Here is a 17,618-nt window from a genome sequence, read left to right as displayed (position 1 = left end):
TGAGTAGGGGCATGTATACTAAGCAGCCAGTGGCCACTCACTGTTTAAAAAAGCCCCCTAGTGTCCCCCTTCCGAGCCCGAGCTTTTAAACTGAAAAGGGGGGGGGGGGGGGGGGAAGAAGCCTCCCCCCCCCCCCACTTTTCTAATTTTTTAATAAAGACCTACCTACCCCCTTTAATTTTTATTTTTTTAATAAAGACCTACCTACCCCCCTCAAATAGTGAAGGGGGGGGGGGAAGGAGGAAAAAGAAAACTAAATACCTGTAAATAAAAAATAACTTTCCATTTGATGCCTCATATTTTCAGACCCAAAAAGGCCAAATAAAAATCCATAATACCTGTCGCAACTGTAAAAAAAACAAACAAAAAAAAAAAAAAAACAAACAAACAAAAAGACGCTAAAAAGTTAATTCTTCTTCACCCAGCGAGAGGACCGCACAGACTGAGCTCTGCAGGGCGGGGAAAGGCTTATAAAGCCTTCCCAGTAGAGGGACTTCCGGGTGGTTAGGGGACCAAAAGTCACCCGACTCTGCATGAGGACATCTAGTGTCAATCAAATCCTCATAGGAAAGCATTGAAACCAGGCTTTCCTATAGGGGATCCTAATGCGAGCGTGGTGCATGCCTTGCATGCATTTTAAGCTTGCTGCGCATGCGGTTTAGGTCTCCCCCACCGGCGAGAAAGGAGTGTGGGCAGAGCCCGACCTAGCGCCAAGGGACATCAGCGCTGGATTCAGGCAAGTGCCTAAGGGGATTTCAACACCTTCAGTGCCGAGGGAGGGGAGCACCGTAGGAACCTATAGTGCCATATGTCTGGACGTTTGTCATGTGAATTAAAGAGGGGATGGCTCTACTCATAAAAAGGAATACTGCTTTACATATAACAATGCAATCTACACTTCTATGAATTCTTTAGAACGTCTTACTACTTGGACATTAAGGTCTCCTGTGCTAGATTTTCTAATTTTTTCTTGCATTGCTTTGTCGTCAACTTTTCATATCTAGCTATGGTTATCATGTTACCAAATTGTTAGCTGTGTATTGGAGTAGTTTTATAAATTAACCTTTTGGTGTTGTCCCTGTGGGTGCTTTTATATCAGGGGATTATGCAGAGAGGATTACCAATTAAAATTCCAGGAAAAAAAAAAAAATACAGTATTTTAAATCCAGTGGCATGTTTATCCAAAACTCTAGGTTTCCTTTTCCAGTATATTTAAGGATCATGTATTCATGTTAGCTAGGTGCAGAAAATCTCTTGCGTGGCTGCACTGGCTATAGTATTTTGCACCTATGAATGGGTAGGAGAGGAGAGAGCTGTTCACTAGAAATTTACATTGGGGTTTGGGACTGGTTGCAAATAACTTTAAGTGGTGGTGTTTGCAGTTCTGTGGCTAAGAAGTTTTACTTTTGTTTGTTCTTGGTCTGCTCTGTTAGCAAACCCTAAAGAATTTGATTACAAGACTAGAACTGTAAGTTTGACTTACGTACATATAAATAACATACATTTGCACATTTAACAGCAAAAGTAGTGAAAGTAAGTCTGAAACAAACTATCACACAGTACCAGGAACCATCCCTAGGACATAAGCAGCTTAGTGTGTTTTATAGAATTCTATAACAAAAATGGACAAAGTGCAGTTTATATAAAAAAAAAAAATGCATTGATAAAGTTTGTTGTTGGAAAAAGCAATAATGCATAAAGATACAAACAAGGTGTTCTGTGAGGTTCATTAGACTCAATTTTGTGATGGCTGCTATATTAAACTATAGAAATTCTACTAACATCATCTGCTAACATATTGAAAAGAAACACGGACTAGTTCCTTTTCGAAGTGTTGAGAAAATGTACTTAGAAATGTAGCTAGAAGCCATTTTAATTTATTCTGAGTTTGTTTTAACTTAAAGGGACACTATAGTCACCTGAACAACTTTAGCTTAATGAAGCAGTTTTGGTGTATAGAACATGCCCCTGCAGCCTCACTGCTCAATCCTCTGCCATTTAGGAGTTAAATCCCTTTGTTTATGAACCCTAGTCAAACCTCCCTGCATGTGACTTGCACAGCCTTCCATAAACACTTCCTGTAAAGGAAGCCTTATTTAGGCTTTCTTTATTGCAAGTTCTGTTTAAGATTTTCTTAGCCCCTGCTATGTTAATAGCTTGCTAGACCCTGCAAGAGCCTTATCTGATTAAAGTTCAATTTAGAGATTAAGATACAATTATTTAAGGTAAATTACATCTGTTTGAAAGTGAAACCAGTTTTTTTTTTATTTCATGCAGGCTGTCAATAATAGCCAGGGGAGGTGTGGCTAGGGCTGCATAAACAGAAACAACGTGATTTAACTCCTAAATGACAGTGAATTGAGCATTGAAATTGCAGGGAAATGATCTATACACTAAAACTGCTTTATTTAGCTAAAGTAACTTAGGTGACTATAGTGTTCCTTTAATACTATTCCATACTCACAATTCTGCCCACGCAATAAATTGCAGTCCTGAACAAGTTACAATTAGATTCTTTAGTCTCAGGCATTTGGCAATATGGTCATATCAAAGCATGAGCTGGAATTTGATATACGTTAGGAGTTGTTGTTGTAGTACATTATTATTATTACATGTTGGGAAAACATTTATTGTAGGCTTTGATCCAACGCCAGGCCTAAGCCATAAAATGTAACGACTAGATAACCATCACTAGAGCTGGACATAGGGTGTCATAAAATGTATTGGTGCTTTTGCTCTGATTCAAAGGACATAATTTAAGAAAATATGGAGTGGACAATAAACTGCCAGGCCAAAACCCTCTGATCCACCCTGGGGTCGGGCCACTTAGAAACACCTAGTTTGAGATCTATAATGATGATGTTGGATTATCCAGGGAGAAATTCTTTCTTCAACAACTACTTGGAGACCTGCAACATCTAAATCTACCACAAGAATTATATATAAGGGGTAAATATATGTAAAGATTTCTTGTGTTTTCTCCCATTTTATTTTTTTTAAACTGCAATAATTACCTTGCAGGGTTAAGTCCTCCCCTAGTGGCTGTCTATTAGACAGCCACTAGAGGACACTTCCTGCTTCATAGCACAGGTTTTCTGTGCTAGAGCGTCGCTGGACGTCCTCACGCTGTGTGAGGACCTCCAGCGTCGCTCTATTCCCCATAGGGAAGCATTGAAATTCATTTTCAATGCTTTCCTATGGGGTGCGCTAATGCGCATGCGCATTAGGTCTCCTCGGCCGGCGGGCGAGATCAGTCTCGCCCACCGGCCGACGTAAGCAGAAGGAGGAGCGGCGGGGGAGGAGGTCGCTGCCCCTGGTAAGTCACTGAAGGGGTTTTTACCCCTTCAGCAACTGGGGATTGGGGGGTGGGAGGGAGAGGGACCCTCCAGTGCCAGGAAAACGGATTGTTTTCTTAGCACTGGAGTTTCCCTTTAAGCTAAAGTTGTTCAGGTGACTATAGTGTCTCTTTAAATTTCATGCATTTAAATATCAGTGTGGCAGTTGGAAAGAATAGTGGAGGGCAGATAAAATAATTTAGAACTTATAATGCAAAGTTACATATAGTGTATACCTACTTTTGGGCCACCCTGTATGTACCCTATGCCAAAAGCATCTATCAAGGCAGGAGCATAGATTGTAGGAAACATATCCAACAAGACCGTTCAAGCTGCGTAGCATGTGTAATACCAGAAAGAAAAAAAAAACACTGCAATGTCTTGCTTTCAATATATTATACATTTTAAGTATATGTTTCTCGATAGGATTATGTAATAATAAATAATTATAATAATAAACTGTACTTTACTTATAGATGTCTTGAGTGCAATAACTAAACAGAATATGCACCTTTCCTCTGTGCCAAAAAATTAAAAAGAGGATTGCACTCAATCAGTATAATCACAGGGTGCTAGCTTGATTAAGACATGGGTACAGGTCGAAAAAATCCGTTGTCCAATAAATCTGCTTAAGCTACCACAGTGAGTGCCTGAGAGTTTTTCTTTTATACCTTTCCTCTGTGCCATCCAAGTCCACCACCAGCCCATCCTCCAGGAAGTTCATTCCTATTACCAGAAGAGCATTGGGCTGCAGGAAGAACTTGATCTGAGTTTTTGTTGCTGGGTGGGGAGGGAGAGTAACTACATTACTGCAGCAAAAGTTGTGAGTGACCATTTAATTATTAAAGGAAATAAAATATCTGCATGACTGCAAAATATTTATATAGTTAATACATTGCTAAACACAAATACACACACCAGTCAAGCCTTGAGACTTGCTTTTCCCACAGAAATCTAATTTCAACAGTGCTCTCACTACTGCAATGGATTCTGGGTAGGCATATGCAAATGAGCATAACAAAAAAACACATTTTTGCCTATATAAATAAATTCAAGATACCTGCATCAGCTCTGGATCGCTGAGCTGCGGCCTTTCCAAATGGGGTCTTCATTCATCTGTATGTAATGGGCAGCAAAGCTGCCAAACTAGGGCGAAAATCCTATTCTCTCCAATGTTGCTGTAGTGTTGCCAGTTTATAAAAAGAAACGGACTGCTTTTCAACCAACGAACCACTCAAGTTCTATGTAATTCCACCCTTTGCTACTATGATCTGAAAAAAAAAAAACATAAATTTGTTAACATGTGAAGGTAAATCAGTAATATTATACACATTGTGAATTATGACCTATGTTTAGCTTTGTTTTAATAAGTTAATATATGGAAATCCAGTAGCTTTCATTTGTAACAAAAATTAGCATTACAAAGGAATAAGTAAATTCACATGAAAACAAAAAAAACAAAAAAACACCACTCATTTTATGCACAGGCAAGAAAAAAAAGTATATTGTATAATTTGTATTAATTAGAAGTAAGTAGAGCAATTGTAAAGTGTGGATAAAGTGTTCATCTAATTTGCATATTACAGAATTGATAAATTGGTTATATCTGATGTTTCAACAGACCATTTTCTAAATACACCAGGGGTTCCCAACCCAGTCCTCAAGTATGCCCTACCAGTGCAGTATTTAGGGATTACCCTGTTGTGTTTTTGTTTTGTTTTTCTAAAAACACCTAAGACAACTGTGTAATCTCTAAATTCTGGACTGTTATGGGGGTACTTGAGGACTGGGTTGGGAACCACTGAAATACATCTAACCAGTGATGGCGAACCTTTTTGAGCCAGAGTGCCCAAACCGCAATACATGCCAAATGTTTTTCCTTAAAGTGCCAACACGGCAATTAAACCTGAATATTGAGGTTTAAGTTTAGAAAAAACAACTCGGACTGTTGTCTGAACTAATTAACAACTTTTGTTTTAAAAGAACACAACAACAGAGAGTTCAATGATACAAATTGATAAAATTAAGCTTATATTTATTAGTATCTCCAACAAATGCAATACACACACACACACACACACACACAGACAGTCCGCTGAGTACACACAGACAGACAGTCCGCTGAGTACACACAGACAGACAGTCCGCTGAGTACACACAGACAGACAGTCCGCTGAGTACACACAGACAGACAGTCCGCTGAGTACACACAGACAGACAGTCCGCTGAGTACACACAGACAGACAGTCCGCTGAGTACACACAGACAGACAGTCCGCTGAGTACACACAGACAGACAGTCCGCTGAGTACACACAGACAGACAGTCCGCTGAGTACACACAGACAGACAGTCCGCTGAGTACACACAGACAGACAGTCCGCTGAGTACACACAGACAGACAGTCCGCTGAGTACACACAGACAGACAGTCCGCTGCGTGCGTACACACAGACAGACAGTCCGCTGCGTGCGTACACACAGACAGACAGTCCGCTGCGTGCGTACACACAGACAGACAGTCCGCTGCGTGCGTACACACAGACAGACAGTCCGCTGCGTGCGTACACACACACAGACAGACTGCTGCGTACACACACACAGACAGACTGCTGCGTACACACACAGACTGCTGCGTACACAGACAGACTGCTGCGTACACAGACAGACTGCTGCGTACACAGACAGACTGCTGCGTACACAGACAGACTGCTGCGTACACAGACAGACTGCTGCGTACACAGACAGACTGCTGCGTACACAGACAGACTGCTGCGTACACAGACAGACTGCTGCGTACACAGACAGACTGCTGCGTACACAGACAGACTGCTGCGTACACAGACAGACTGCTGCGTACACAGACAGACTGCTGCGTACACAGACAGACTGCTGCGTACACAGACAGACTGCTGCGTACACAGACAGACTGCTGCGTACACAGACAGACTGCTGCGTACACAGACAGACTGCTGCGTACACAGACAGACTGCTGCGTACACAGACAGACTGCTGCGTACACAGACAGACTGCTGCGTACACAGACAGACTGCTGCGTACACAGACAGACTGCTGCGTACACAGACAGACTGCTGCGTACACAGACAGACTGCTGCGTACACAGACAGACTGCTGCGTACACAGACAGACTGCTGCGTACACAGACAGACTGCTGCGTACACAGACAGACTGCTGCGTACACAGACAGACTGCTGCGTACACAGACAGACTGCTGCGTACACAGACAGACTGCTGCGTACACAGACAGACTGCTGCGTACACAGACAGACTGCTGCGTACACAGACAGACTGCTGCGTACACAGACAGACTGCTGCGTACACAGACAGACTGCTGCGTACACAGACAGACTGCTGCGTACACAGACAGACTGCTGCGTACACAGACAGACTGCTGCGTACACAGACAGACTGCTGCGTACACAGACAGACTGCTGCGTACACAGACAGACTGCTGCGTACACAGACAGACTGCTGCGTACACAGACAGACTGCTGCGTACACAGACAGACTGCTGCGTACACAGACAGACTGCTGCGTACACAGACAGACTGCTGCGTACACAGACAGACTGCTGCGTACACAGACAGACTGCTGCGTACACAGACAGACTGCTGCGTACACAGACAGACTGCTGCGTACACAGACAGACTGCTGCGTACACAGACAGACTGCTGCGTACACAGACAGACTGCTGCGTACACAGACAGACTGCTGCGTACACAGACAGACTGCTGCGTACACAGACAGACTGCTGCGTACACAGACAGACTGCTGCGTACACAGACAGACTGCTGCGTACACAGACAGACTGCTGCGTACACAGACAGACTGCTGCGTACACAGACAGACTGCTGCGTACACAGACAGACTGCTGCGTACACAGACAGACTGCTGCGTACACAGACAGACTGCTGCGTACACAGACAGACTGCTGCGTACACAGACAGACTGCTGCGTACACAGACAGACTGCTGCGTACACAGACAGACTGCTGCGTACACAGACAGACTGCTGCGTACACGCACACACACTGCATTGAGGGGTGTGTGTGCGAGGGTTGCTGTGTGTGAGTGTGAGGGGTGCTGTGTGTGAGTGGTGCTGTGTGTGAGTGTGAGGGGTGCTGTGTGTGAGCGTGAGGGGTGCTGTGTGTGAGTGTGAGGGGTGCTGTGTGTGAGTGTGAGGGGTGCTGTGTGTGTGGGGTGGGGTGGTGGGTGTGGGGTGCTGTGTGTGTGTGTGTGTGGGGTGCTGTGTGTGTGTGAGGGGTGCTGTGTGTGTGTGAGGGGTGCTGTGTGTGTGTGTGAGGGGTGCTGTGCTGTGTGAGGGGTGCTGTGCTGTGTGAGGGGTGCTGTGCTGTGTGAGGGGTGCTGTGCTGTGTGAGGGGTGCTGTGCTGTGTGAGGGGTGCTGTGCTGTGTGGGGGTGCTGTGCTGTGTGGGGGTGCTGTGCTGTGTGGGGGTGCTGTGCTGTGTGGGGGTGCTGTGCTGTGTGGGGAGGTAGGGGTGCTGGGCAGGGGTAAGGGTGCTGTGTGTGGGGGGGTAGGGGTGCTGTGTGTGGGGGTAGGGGTGCTGTGTGTGGAGGTAGAGGTGCTGTATGTAGGGGGGAGGGGAGGGGTGCTGGAAGTGGGGGAGGGGAGCTGGGTGTGGGGGAGGGGAGCTGTGTGTGGGTAGGGGTACTGCGGGGGGGTCGGGGTACTGCGGGGGGGGTCGGGGTACTGCGGGGGGGTCGGGGTGCTGTGTGTGTGGGGGGGTAGGGGTACTGCTGGGGGGTAGGGGTGCTGTGTGTGGGGGGTAGGGGTACTGCTGGGGGGGTAGGGGTGCTGTGTGTGGGGGGGGTAGGGGTGCAGTGTGTGGGGGGGTAGGGGTGCAGTGTGTGTGGGGGTAGGAGTACTGCTGGGGGTAGGGGTGCTGTGTGTGTGGGGGGGTAGGGGTACTGCTGGGGGGTAGGGGTGCTGTGTGTGGGGGGTAGGAGTACTGCTGGGGGGTAGGGGTGCTGTGTGTGTGGGGGTAGGAGTACTGCTGGGGGGTAGGGGTGCTGTGTGTGTGGGGTAGGAGTACTGCTGGGGGGTAGGGGTGCTGTTTGTGTGTGGGGTAGGGGTACTGCTGGGGGGTAGGGGTGCTGTGTGTGTGGGGGGTAGGAGTACTGCTGGGGGTAGGGGTGCTGTGTGTGTGGGGGTAGGAGTACTGCTGGGGGGTAGGGGTGCTGTGTGTGTGTGGGGTAGGGGTACTGCCCCCCCCTTACCTTTAATGAAGGAGGGGGGGGGGGGGCGGGGGACAGTCATCCCTGGTGGTCTGGTGGTGGCAAGTACTGCTTCCGGTTCGGGAGGCAGGGGAGGGATCTTTGAAGCAGCTCCCCTGTCCTCCCGCGAGCAAGCTGTGTGGAGTGTTGCCATGGTAACGCGCGGCAACGCTCCACACAGCTTTCTCGCGGGAGGACGGGGGAGCTGCTTCAAAGATCCCTCCCCTGCCTCCCGAACCGGAAGCAGAGTAGGCGCCTGCCATTTCGGGCAGGCAGGTGCCTACTCTGCAGCGATGGCAAACCTATGGCCGCGTGCCCACAGAAAGGGCCCGGCGTGCCACCTGTGGCACGCGTGCCATAGGTTCGCCATCACTGATCTATACTGTGAGACTGATTCCAGCACACCGCATTTGTTTGTTGTGATTGATTAAAAAAAAGGCAGTAGAGGTCGATTTAATTATTTGGGAGGGACACCTCCAGTGGCCACTCTTCAGACAGCGGCGCTGAACGTTCCCCATAGAGATGCATTGATTCAATGCATCTCTAGGAGGAGATGCTGATTGGTGCAGTGGCAAAACATTGGATTGGCTGAGATCATCAAGCTTGATAATCTCAGCCATAGAAGCAGGGCCAGTCGAGAGGAGACCAGTAAAGCATGGGGGAAAAAAAAGGTGAGTATATACACCATTCCCTTGCGAACGGAAGGGTTCTGGTCACCTACCCCCCCCCCCCCACCATGACACCCCCACACACACACCCCCACCATGAAGGGGGACAGACACACTATGACAGACCCCCCCCCCCCCACCCCCCACCATAACAGAGAGACAGACACACTGACACCCACACATCCCCCCCCTCACACCATGACCCCCCCCCCCCCCCCCCACCATGACAGAGAGACATACAACATGTCTAGCTTTGGATCAACGGCAAACTCGTCCAATCAAATGTTTTTCATAGGCAAGCATTGAATTCAATGCTTCCGTATGATAAACATTAGAGGATGTTCAATGTTCTTACACAATTATTATTGCCATTTATATAGCACCAACAGATTCCATAGCGCTTTACAGTATTATGGGAGGGGGGATTTAACTATAAATAGGACAATTACAAGAAACCTTACAGGAACAATAGGTTGAAGAGGACCCTGCTCAAACGAGTTTACAGTCTATAGGAGGTGGGGTATAAAACATATTAGGACAGGAAATATCAAATAGGTGGGAGTGAAGCAGAGCTGGAGGAGAGAGTAGAGTGCTGCCCTTTAGGAGAGAGAGAAAGAGACAGGTATCTCTGTGTCATCAGCGTACAGGTGGTAGTGGAATCCAAATGAGGTAATACATTTGCCAAGAGAGGCAATATAAAGAGAAAATAGAAGGGGACCAAGGACAGAGCCTTGGGGGACTCCAACCGAGACAGAATGAGGGGAGGAGGTATCATTAGAAAAAGAGACACTGAATGAGTGTTGGGAGAGATAAGAGGAAAACCATGAGAGGACAGAGTCACAGAGACCGAGTGATTGAAGAGTTTGAAGAAGGAGAGCATGATCAACTGTGTCAAAGGCAGCAGAGAGGTCAAGAAGAATTAGTATGGAGTATTGGCCTTTGGATTTAGCTGTGATTAGGTCGTTCGTAACTTTGATAAGAGCAGTCTCAGTAGAGTGGAGAGGTTGGAAGCCAGACTGACGAGGGTCAAGGAGAGAGTTGGAATTGAGGAACCGAGACACATGGGTAAAGACAAGTCTTTCCAGAAGCTTTGAGGAAAAAGGGGGTAGGAATATGGGACGATAGTTAGAGGGGGAGGAGGGGTCAAGAGATGTTTTTTTTCCAGGATAGATACTACAGTGGCATGTTTAAGGTCAGCAGGGACAGTAGGAGGGGTGCCCTCCTTGAGGTGCATGTTTGGAGCGGGGCTGCAGCGTTCAAGGTAGAGGTGAGAGTAGTATTATATGTGGAGATGGCCAGTGAGGGAAGGGATGGATAGCAGTTGTGAATCAATATCAGCTGACAACTGCTAGAGGTCAATAGAATTAAGGTTCCTCCTGAGTTGAGGGGGATTAGGCTGAGGTTGGGGGGGTGAGGGGGTACTCGAGAGCAAACAACAAGAGGTGGTGATCAGAGAGAGGAAATGGAGTGTTGCAGATATTAGATAGTGTACATGTATAAGGAAAAATGAGGTTGAGGGTATTGCCAGCTACATGGGTGGGAGAATTAGCCTACTGCAGTAGCCCGAGGGTGGAAGTAATTGAAAGTAGTTTAGAGGCTGCTGAGGTCAAAGATGGGTTAATGGGAATATTGAAGTACCCAAGAATTAGGATGGAATATTAGAAGAGAGGAAGTATGTTAGCCAGGCAGCAAAGTGTTCAAGGAAGAGGAGAGGGGAACCAGGGGGACGATAAATAATGTCAATGTTAGCAGAGAAGGGTCTGAAAAAGCAAATTGAGTGAATTTCAAATTATAGAAAAGAGAGGGAAGGGGGGTGGGCAGAGTTTTAAAGGAGCAGTGGGATGAAAGCAGAAAACCTACACCGCCACCTTTACTCTCAGCTTGTCTTGGGTTGTGGGTAAAGTGAAGACCACCAAAGGATAATGAGGCAGGGGTAGCTGTATCAGAGGGAGATAACCATATTTCCGTTAGTGCAAGTAGGTTTAGGCAGTGTGAGAAAAATAGGTCATGGATGGAAGGTAATTTAACAGTGCTGCACACAGAGTTTGCATTCCAGATGGCAGCTTTAAAGAGGAATTAGTGAGAGTTACATGGAATGGATATGAGATTGTTGTGGTTTCTGGTCTTAGCACCAGGTGGCTTAATAGAGGAAGGACCAGGGTTTGGAGAGACATCACCAGCTGCCAGGAGCAGTAGGATGGAAAGGAAGAGAAGGTGTGAGTAAGATGGAAATGTTTGGGATGAGAGTTTGTATTTAGGGGATTTAGGGTGGGTTTATGGAGAAAGGCTGGATAAATATGAGTAAAGTGCATGTGATGAATACAGAAATGAGGGAAGTAGATAAGGAGCAATGAAGATGGTGTAAGTAAAAGGATAGAGAGATTTTAATAATAAGGGAAGTGAGAGATATTTTAGGATATGGAGAATTGAGCTGTAAAGATTGTAGGTGAGGTTGTGTGGGGTAAGGGTTAAAAAGGTATTCATTGTGCGAATTAAGCTATTTTAGGTGTGGAGGGCTTGGTGGACATGATTGGTTTGTCAGGAAATCCATGTAATTTAAGCTATCTATAAATGTAATGCGTACGACATTGCTTTCTGGAGAAGTGCTGCACACTACGCAGCACTGACATTCAGAGTCTCCGCCCTTTGCATGGAGACACTGAACTTTCCTCATAGAGATGCATTCATCAATGCATCTCTCGGAGGCGATGCCGATTGGTCAGTGTGTTATTTGGCTCCGCCCCTGGTCCTTCCCCATGGCTGAGATCATTAGAATCAAGGGGGAGGACACTTTCGGCACTCCAGATGTTGTGGACTACATCTCCATAATTCTCTTATACCCACAATGCTGGCAAAGCATCATGGGAGGTGTTGTCAGTATATTTATACTGGTAGACATTCTGTGTTAAGACAGAAATTAAAAGTGTATATTGGAAGTCACCATCAGAACAGAAGTGACTCCATTTTGTATCACAATGCAAAGACAGACATTTTTTTTTCTCGGTCTCTTTTCTGTACTCTAGTCACTCAAGCATGAGCCAAGGAATGCGACTAATGTAAACATTGGCAGAGATAAGACATGATGTCTGCAGCAAGAGGGGTTGAACGCAACAACCCAAAGACAAAATGTTTGAATATGTGGATATTTGCACACACTATCCACATTTAACCAACTAATTATATTAATCATATATAAATAGTACTAAGTTAATAATAAAGAATATTCATGGATATAATATCAATGAAGAAATGTCATTATTTACCAACGTTGGTGGAATATGTGTAATTTTACTATGTGCTACATACATTTCACGCAAGAAAACCAGACACAGGATTACCAATGGCAGATAACACTAAGTAATTAAATTTACTTTTTAAAAACTAACGGAATCTTACAAACTTCCATTGTATAGAGAGGTGAAGAAGAGTTTAGGACGTGTCACAAATCTAATTTAATGGCGAAAATTGCAGATACAAGTCTGGCTAAAATGAACCAAAATGCTTTGAAAAGTGACACGTCTTTGACGAATAGGTATAAAAGATAACCAAGATGATGTCAAACATCACAAAACTCTGTTAACCCATTATACAACAAGGTAAATGGACTCCCTGACAAGAATTTTCTGTGATGGAATTGCGCCATCTACTGACCAAAATCTAGATGATAGTCTGTAGGGAAGACACGCCCACCTTTCTCTATTGGTCACTATCAACTAGTGATGTATAGAGAACGTCCCCTTTAAAAATTAGGGATAAAGGAAAGAAAGACAGTCGCTGGGGATGCACTCACACCTAAGATCTGACATCTGGAGCCAAAACTGGACACACCTATTTCTTTTTATCTTTTCCAACTAATACTTAACTTTGAAATTCTTTAAAATTCAGATCTCCCACAATTCTCATTCATTCACCATTTTGAGATACATCTCCAAGCCTAAAAAATATTAAATATCAAAAGCTGGTAATTTTACTGGTTCTATTAAATTAATTGATTTGATTTTACTAAAAGGTAGAATATACTTGGATAAAAGCTGGTGATTCCAACATTAAGGAGTCATGATTTGTTAATAATGTATAGAATTTGTAATTCCATTCCTGCAGGTGGACCAATGAACTCTCTATTACTTTTAACTTTAAAATAGAATACCAGGCAATTATCCAGATATATTAGCTTACGTAATTTAAAAAAGTGAATCTTAATTAGGAAAATAAAAATTCTGCAAACGTAAAATCTGGTTAGAATTATTCTTATTGAATGGACATAGGAATGGTCAATGATCTAGTATGAGAAATATTGTATTTGTCATTGCAATATAAAAAGATATCTTGCCTATAAGAATTGCAGTCAGCAGTGAATTAGTTAATTCAGTGTGATTTGACTGTCAGACAAAGTTTTTATTGCTTTACACTGTGCTGCTGGGAGATGCTGTGTTCTGTGTTAAGTTGATTTCAAAGTGAAGTGTCCTGTTGTAAATCTTGTTGAAGACTGCATACATGTCGATATAACTGTTGCTAAATTGAACTATCTATAAATTGTGTTAAACCACTGCCATATTGTATACTTATGTTATACCTAAATATTCACTGATTATTGTCATGCATGTTACATATTATTGTCACAATAAATTATATTTTTATAATTAATTTGTGATTAATGCGTGAAATAAAATCCTCGAATGAAACGTACTTCAGTATCTATGAGAATTAAAAATAGTGGGTGATTCTCAACTTTAAATCATTAAAATCGGGGAAACCGTGCCAATATATCAATTTGATATAATCAAAATAAATATCCTTACAGTGTAGTCCAAAACATCTGGAGTGCCGAATGTTGCCTATGCCTGGAATAGACAATTTCAGCCAATCCAATGCTTTCCTAATGTGGGGATATTTATTGGATAATAATAGTAAACAGTTGAGAATTGCCCACTATTTCAATTCTCAGATCCCAAAGATCATATCGTGTAAGTTAAATGTATTCCATATAAATAAAATCACAATTTGTTATAAAAATAGATACAATTTATTGTGACAATAAGTAACATGCGTGATAATAATCAATGAATATTCAGTATAACATAGTATGCAATACAATATGGTAATGGAAAAAAATCTCCAATGGCTAAGACAAGATTTATGACTGTCTTTCACAGAAAGAAAGTGAAAGTTTCACACAGAGAAAGCTTCCAGCGAATAGCCATAAAAACTTTAGCTGACAGTTAGAATAACCCTTTCAATGCTGGTTAGACCTCCTAGGTAATTAAGACCTATTCTCATGTAATTTTTAAATAAAATAACATTTAAAGCAGCTCATTAGTCATTTCCTGGAACCATCCAATAAGAGAAATCTATCAAATTCTATGAGCAGAATTTTAACTTGCCTAAACAGATATTTTATCTTATTTTAGAGAAAATCAATACACCTGGATAAATATCACAATATGCTAACATGTGATATGTCACATAAATACATACTTATTCTAATTCCATCTGCAGCATGGAATGGTTATAAATATATACTTCTTAGTTAACAAAGATTTCTAAATATATCAAAACCTGATCGTCATTTATCCAGTCATATATCATGCTACTAGAATTTTTTTTATTAATTTAGATTAATTAAATTAAACCAGTATAATTACCAGTTGAGTAGATATTTTCATCAGATTAGTAGGTAGCTAAGTGTCAAGGAATGTTTCATGGGTCTCTTTCTCTGCTTTTCTTTCTTAGCCTGCTTCCGACTGCCTTACCCTTTGCTTTCTCTGCATACCTCTCTTCCCTTTGTCTTGACTTTTAAAGGAAAAATTCACTAGGTGATAGACCAATAGAAAAACTAGAGGTGTGGTTACCTTCCAGATGGCAATTTAAGTATTTGGTCTATAGAGGGCAGTCTTGTCCCACTAAACATTCCTATCCAGGAAAGAGTTAACTTTTCCTGGTGGCTATTTTGACGTCATTTACCTTTATGGTTATTTATAATTTAAGTTTTCTGTCAGATCAAACAGTTTCTTTGGGCTTTCTTCAGACTATGTGTCTCCAATTTCTGCTGTAATTTCTAATATGACAGTTCGTAAACTTAGTCTCACCTTTCACTACAATGGGAATCTTGTAAAATTTAGAAAGTAAAATTAATTACCAAGTCTTATCTGGTCACTGGTGTCTGGGTTTAGAATTGATTATATTCCATTAGCATTTAGACAGTCAGTCCATCCCCCGTTCTCATCTCTTATCAACAGGTTTGTATATACTATGCATTAATTTAGCTCTGGCAAAGTGGTTAGTTTTACAGAAAGGATAGAAATTTTGTGTCTTTTGTTAACTTGAAAATAACAAAATGGAGTCTGCTCTGTTCAGAATGATTCAGTAATATACACTTTTAATTTCTATCATAGCACAAAATGTCTGCCAATATAAATATCCTGACACTAAGGGAAAGCATTGTGATAGGCTGAGATCATCACTTCTGATGAGGTCAGCCAATGAAGCAGATCAGAGGCAGAGCCAGCACCAACCAACTGGAATAAAGGTAAGATATTACTATATTTAGGAGGGCAAGATAGTGTTTTTAACACTATACACTCAGGAATACAGGTTTGTGTTCCTGACCCTATATTGTTCTTTTAAGGTTGTGTTTCTGAAGTTTTCACTTACAAAATACATAAATAAAAAATTACTTTTTATTACTGAAAATAAAAGATTACGACATTAAAAGGCACAATATGGGCATCAATACATCCTAAGATTAATGAAGCAGTTGTGTCTGAAGTCTCATTGCTCAATTCTCTGCCATTTAGGAGTTATATCACTTTTGTTTCTGTCTATGCAGACCTAGTCATACCTCCCTTGACTTTAACTTGCATGAAAACAAATAGTTTCATTTACAATCAGATTTTAACTTAAATAGTGTTTATCTCCTGCTCTTTAACCCCTTAAGGACACATTACATGTGTGACATGTCATGATTCCCTTTTATTCCAAAAGTTTGGTCCTTAAGGGGTTAAATTGAACTTTAATCACATACAGAAAGCTCCTGCCGGGTCCAACAGGCAACAGAGCAGGAAAAAAGACATTTCATTTAAATGTTTAGGACTGCTATGTGAGCAGTGAATTAAACATTGATACAGCAGGGGCATGATCTGTAATCCAGCACTGCTTGAGTAAGCTGAAGTTGTTTTGGTGTCTACAGTGTGTCTTTAATAATTAATTCTGGTGCCTTACATGCATGCATTACTAGTTAAAGGACCACTATAGGCACCCAGACCACTTCAGCTCAATGGAGTGGTCTGGGTGCCAGGTCCCTCTAGTTTTAACCCTGCAGCTGAAAACATAGCAGCTTCAGAGAAACTGCCATGTTTCACTGAGGGTTAATCCAGCCTCTAGTGGCTGTCTCACTGACAGCCGCTAGAGGCGCTTCTGCGATTCTCACTGTGACGCTGGACGTCCAATTAGTGCCAGGAAAATGAGTTTGTTTTCCTGGCACATTATATTGCTCCTTTAAAATTACAAGTAATCTTTATTTTATTTACAAGAAATAAAAAAAAAAAAACAGAAATCATGACAAAATATATATCTACTTTGCGAGTTTTTTTTCCAAATCATTTCTGTTTTTGCACCATTAACCTTTCAAGAAATGTCAAAAACAACAATGTTCAAGATTAGGTCCCTTATGGAATGCTCAAACACATGTGCTTATTACTAAAGAAGTTTGCAGGTCTCATACAATTATAAATTCTGGATCAAATTTCATTCTAATGAGAATTCAGTCAATAACACATGATAATAGGCTTCTCATTCTATGGAGAATACTTGATAGTAAGAATTAAAACAAAATATAAAAAAATTCACCTGTGTCTTATATTCCCTGGAAAGTGATAGGTTTGCTCCTCATGGCTTGTCTCTCAGTCCTATCCTCAAAAACACTCAAGATTAAATGATCATAGTGTCAAACCATTTAATAAGGTATTCAAATACTGTTAAAAAGCAGAGGGTGAGACACTAATGTAGTATATATATATATATATATATATATATATATATATATATAAATATAAAAGTCCTTGCTCAAAATGGTAAAATGGTAAACAGACAACCAAATTTTGACTAAATACAATTTCAAACAGCAGTTTTTCAAAACGTAACTATTTCCAAGTTTTTAAATGTTACATATGTAAAAGACTAACATACCTACAACCCAATATGTTCCAAATTATATATAAAAATTCTAATACCAATTTGAATACAAATAAATCCTAGCAACATCAATACTTTGTGTGTGATAATTACACACTATGAACAATAAATCAAATCTTACTCTTTCACAGTTCGTTCAAATGTCTTAACACTATCAAATTCTAGATATGAGAT

The 17,618-nt window shown here is 42.3% G+C and overlaps 1 protein-coding gene across 5 annotated transcripts in view; it reads right to left on the bottom strand.

Moving 5' to 3' along the window:
• SPIN1 (spindlin 1) overlaps nucleotides 1-17,618 on the bottom strand; it is a 116,396-nt gene that overhangs the window by 69,211 nt on the left and 29,567 nt on the right. For all 5 annotated transcript variants that reach the window (XM_063454945.1, XM_063454949.1, XM_063454947.1 and 2 more), the window contains exon 2: nucleotides 4,396-4,606. In XM_063454945.1, coding sequence (XP_063311015.1) covers nucleotides 4,396-4,447 — 52 coding nt within the window. In that variant the 5' untranslated portion in view covers nucleotides 4,448-4,606. The remainder of the gene's footprint in view (nucleotides 1-4,395; nucleotides 4,607-17,618) is intronic.

Source organism: Pelobates fuscus, chromosome 5 (genome assembly GCF_036172605.1).
Source record: "Pelobates fuscus isolate aPelFus1 chromosome 5, aPelFus1.pri, whole genome shotgun sequence".
Lineage (NCBI taxonomy): Eukaryota > Metazoa > Chordata > Amphibia > Anura > Pelobatidae > Pelobates > Pelobates fuscus.
The sequence above is the reverse complement of the archived record's forward strand: the minus strand, read 5'-3'. Positions and strand labels throughout refer to the sequence as shown.